Source organism: Haemaphysalis longicornis, unplaced genomic scaffold, assembly GCF_048455015.1.
Source record: "Haemaphysalis longicornis isolate Haplotype H1 unplaced genomic scaffold, Haemaphysalis longicornis Haplotype H1 scaffold_10, whole genome shotgun sequence".
In the NCBI taxonomy this organism is placed as follows: Eukaryota; Metazoa; Arthropoda; class Arachnida; order Ixodida; family Ixodidae; genus Haemaphysalis; species Haemaphysalis longicornis.
In genome coordinates this window covers 70176305-70179429 of record NW_027526204.1, presented here as the reverse complement: position 1 = coordinate 70179429, position 3125 = coordinate 70176305, and the positions used below count along the sequence as shown (strand labels likewise).

The 3125-nt window shown below is 52.4% G+C and overlaps 1 protein-coding gene across 1 annotated transcript; it reads left to right on the top strand.

Moving 5' to 3' along the window:
* The first annotated feature begins 745 nt into the window (after positions 1 to 745).
* On the top strand, positions 746 to 2589 carry LOC144158719 (uncharacterized). The gene has a single exon (XM_077689799.1). It carries the CDS (start codon positions 1355 to 1357, stop codon positions 2390 to 2392), a length of 1038 nt encoding a protein of 345 aa, XP_077545925.1. The 5' UTR covers positions 746 to 1354; the 3' UTR covers positions 2393 to 2589.
* Positions 2590 to 3125: the final 536 nt, after the last annotated feature.

Genomic DNA, 3125 nt, shown 5'->3' with positions numbered 1-3125 from the left:
GAAACGTGGCCGCGGTGGCTCAGTGGGTAAGGCATTGCGCTACTGAGCCCAAGGACGCGGGTTCGATTACAGGCCACGGCAGCAGTTTCCCTGATGGAAGCGGAAAATAAATACGCCATTTTCCCGAGTATTTAGTGCACGTGAAGATCCCCAGGTTGTCGAAATTAATCTGGAAGACGTCCCCTACGGCGCGCTTCGTAACCCGAGCCTGGATTGGGCACGGGAATTCCCGAAAATTTAAATTTTTATCTACCGGTAGAGAGGTGCTTTTATTACGATGCACCAGTTTCGGGTACGACTGGCGACTATATCTGCTCAGCATGCTGCCACCTAGAGGACGTAGAACGAACTTCACTGCGCAGGCGTGGCATCTGCTGGAAATGCGTGTCCGTTGTTCTATATCTGCCATAGTATTATTGTCCTCCTTCCCACGCGTCAGTTGCCGTTGTGTCATATTCCAGATTTACGCGAACACTCGCAACTCGCTCCCTCAGTCGTATACCGTCGGGGTGGCAGCGATGAAGTGTTTCCGTGGACGCTTCATGGGCACGGCTGATAGCGGATGGCTAGCAGGCACGGGATAATCGAAAAGTGAGCCTAATAACGCTATCGCGTTAAAAAAGAAAGTGAAACGACAGAAGCGCACCGTCTCAACTGGAAACCTTATGCTGCAAAGAAATCACATATATATCCCTCAATGACCACATATATCAGACAAGTGTACCCGCCGTACACGCGCACAGATCCTAAGTGCAAACACACCCTCACCAATTTCTTATCTCTTTTTTCGGAAATCACATTTCTGTATCAAAAGTGGTTAATGCTTCGTCTGAAGTACCCGCGGGTATTTCAAGACACGAAATTGATCCTGGCCAGGAACATGCTATATTTAGTTGCATTACCGTACGATCAGCGTCGCAGTCACTCCGCTGACCTTACACCGTGAACGACGAGCTGCAATAGTGCCCCAGCGTTCTACTGTGGGCTGAAGTAGCAATTTCCGAGGATCCTTAACAACCACGAAAAAATACGCTGCCATGGTCATCTGAGCGAGCGATTCAGCTGTCGGCGAGCTGCTGAACACCGTTGACAACGAGAACGCGGCGCCATCATTGCTCTGACTGGGCAAGACTCATCGGACGCAACCGGGGTCACCATTCGCCTGGGCGCGTCATGGCCAAGGCCTGTGACGCTGGACCGGGCCATAACCCGGCCAACTGGAACATCTACGACAGCCATATGCCTGCCTGATTTGAACGTGTTCGACGAGTTTCAGGAGTGGCCGGACGGCTTCTGCCGCTACGTGTACCGTGCCGACTGCGTGGAGGCCCAGCGACATGCGTCAGGCTGGGCCATGCGACTCAGCTGGGCCAAAGACAAGCCGTACTTCCAACAGAAAAAAAAATGCCTCGGTGTTATGGTATGCAGCCTGCAGTGCGTGTCACACACCGGACGCAGCGTGCGTCTAAGGCCACATGTCTCCAACGAGGACCGCAAGAACCAGGAAGGCAAGCCGTGCCCTAACCTTGGGTGCCTGGGGAGCTTGCAATTACAGCCTTGCAGTGGTTACTGCGGATCCCCGGTACTGCACATCTGGCGCCACACAGACTCGGCGGTGTTCTTCCAATCTGAGGGATTCCATGACCACCCGCGCCCCAACGAACGTCAGCGTGTATCTATGAGAAAGTCTTCGAGACTTCGTGACGGCGGAAACACTGAGAGCACTGGAAAAGAACGTCGTGGTGATTTGCTCTACAAGGTCATGAAACAGAACACCCCGGAGCACACCTCTCTGCCCCCCTTCGACCAGCAATTCGCGCCTTTTCTGGCATCTGCAAACGTAAAAGGTAACATTGCGCCATCGGGGCAGTGTTCATGCTCTCGGTCCGAATGCCATTGCGGCGTCTCTACAAGAGAAGCAGCAGCAGTGGCAGCATCGCAGCCTCACTACCGAAAGGCTGCTGACCCATGTGGTACGGCTGCCGCAGTGTCCCCAGATTTCGAATTGCAGTGTGGCTCGGTCCTCCACGCCATGGACCACACCATGACACCTGAAGGTCGACCGTTAGACACACGACACTGCAACAGCCAACAACACGGGGCTGCATCTTCTGTCCCAGCACACTCAGAAGCGGGTGAAATGTGCCACGTCGTGATGCCAGTGGACGACCCGGCCATAGAGCCTCCTTCATCAATGCTACGCGACTTCGGTGGTGCGGCCGAGAGCTGTTGTCTTCATACTGCCGCGCACGATTACTCTGTGCCTATGACGCAGCGTGACTACAAGACCGGGCAGACTCCAGCGCAGCGCCCTTTCTTTCATCTGACGCCCCACTCTTGTCCTCCGCAGGCCAATAGGTACGAGCCAGGGGTGTGGGATGACCTACAGTGATAACATCGTTGTATTATTAGCCTGCATTAACAGGTTTGAACAAGTTGCGCCTTCTACACAAAGGAGTTAAAAGAAGAGTGAACGTGTATTTGAACTTGAGACAAGTGCACATGTGTGCCCGCTACATGTGCCTGATAGTTGTGCCCTGGAGAGCTTGCTTGTCCTGTCTTAGAAATAAACATTTCAGTTCATAGTAATCGCCGGAGTGGTTACTTTTTCTCTTTCATGTGTGCAGCCTCCCAAATTTTTAATAATACAGCGGGAGCGATGACCGATCGGCATGTAAGCGCCTTGATACGGTGTTCACGGGCAAAATAGGCGAGTGTGCGCGCACGCGCGTAGGGCTACCTGCTGTATGCGTGTCGTCTGCTACGCTGTTTCCTTGAGAGTGGTACTCCCCATGCCACTGCATCTGAATGGCTTTCTTCACGAGAAACCGTGGTTGTTTGAAGCGCATGCGCATATCAAATGTGCGTTGGATTTTTCTTTCGGATCACTTACCCCGCACATTGTGAAATATGCCACTCAAAAAATAAATAAAAGAATAACAGAACCGGTTTTATGACCGGAATGGCCTTAGGCAACTGGGGACATAATGCGATAAATAACAAACCTGATAAAAATAAAAACTTGTGCCCCACGCTGCTTATTAGCTACCTTTGGCGGTAGCGAAACTGCCTTGCCAGGTTAGAAATACAGGGGTGTGTTGCCCTGAGGAGAACAGCGGAGCACA

What these genes read in the sequence shown, in the direction of transcription:
- LOC144158719 (XM_077689799.1), top strand. Translation starts at nt 1,355, where the DNA reads ATGCGACTCAGCTGGGCCAAAGACAAGCCGTACTTCCAACAGAAAAAA.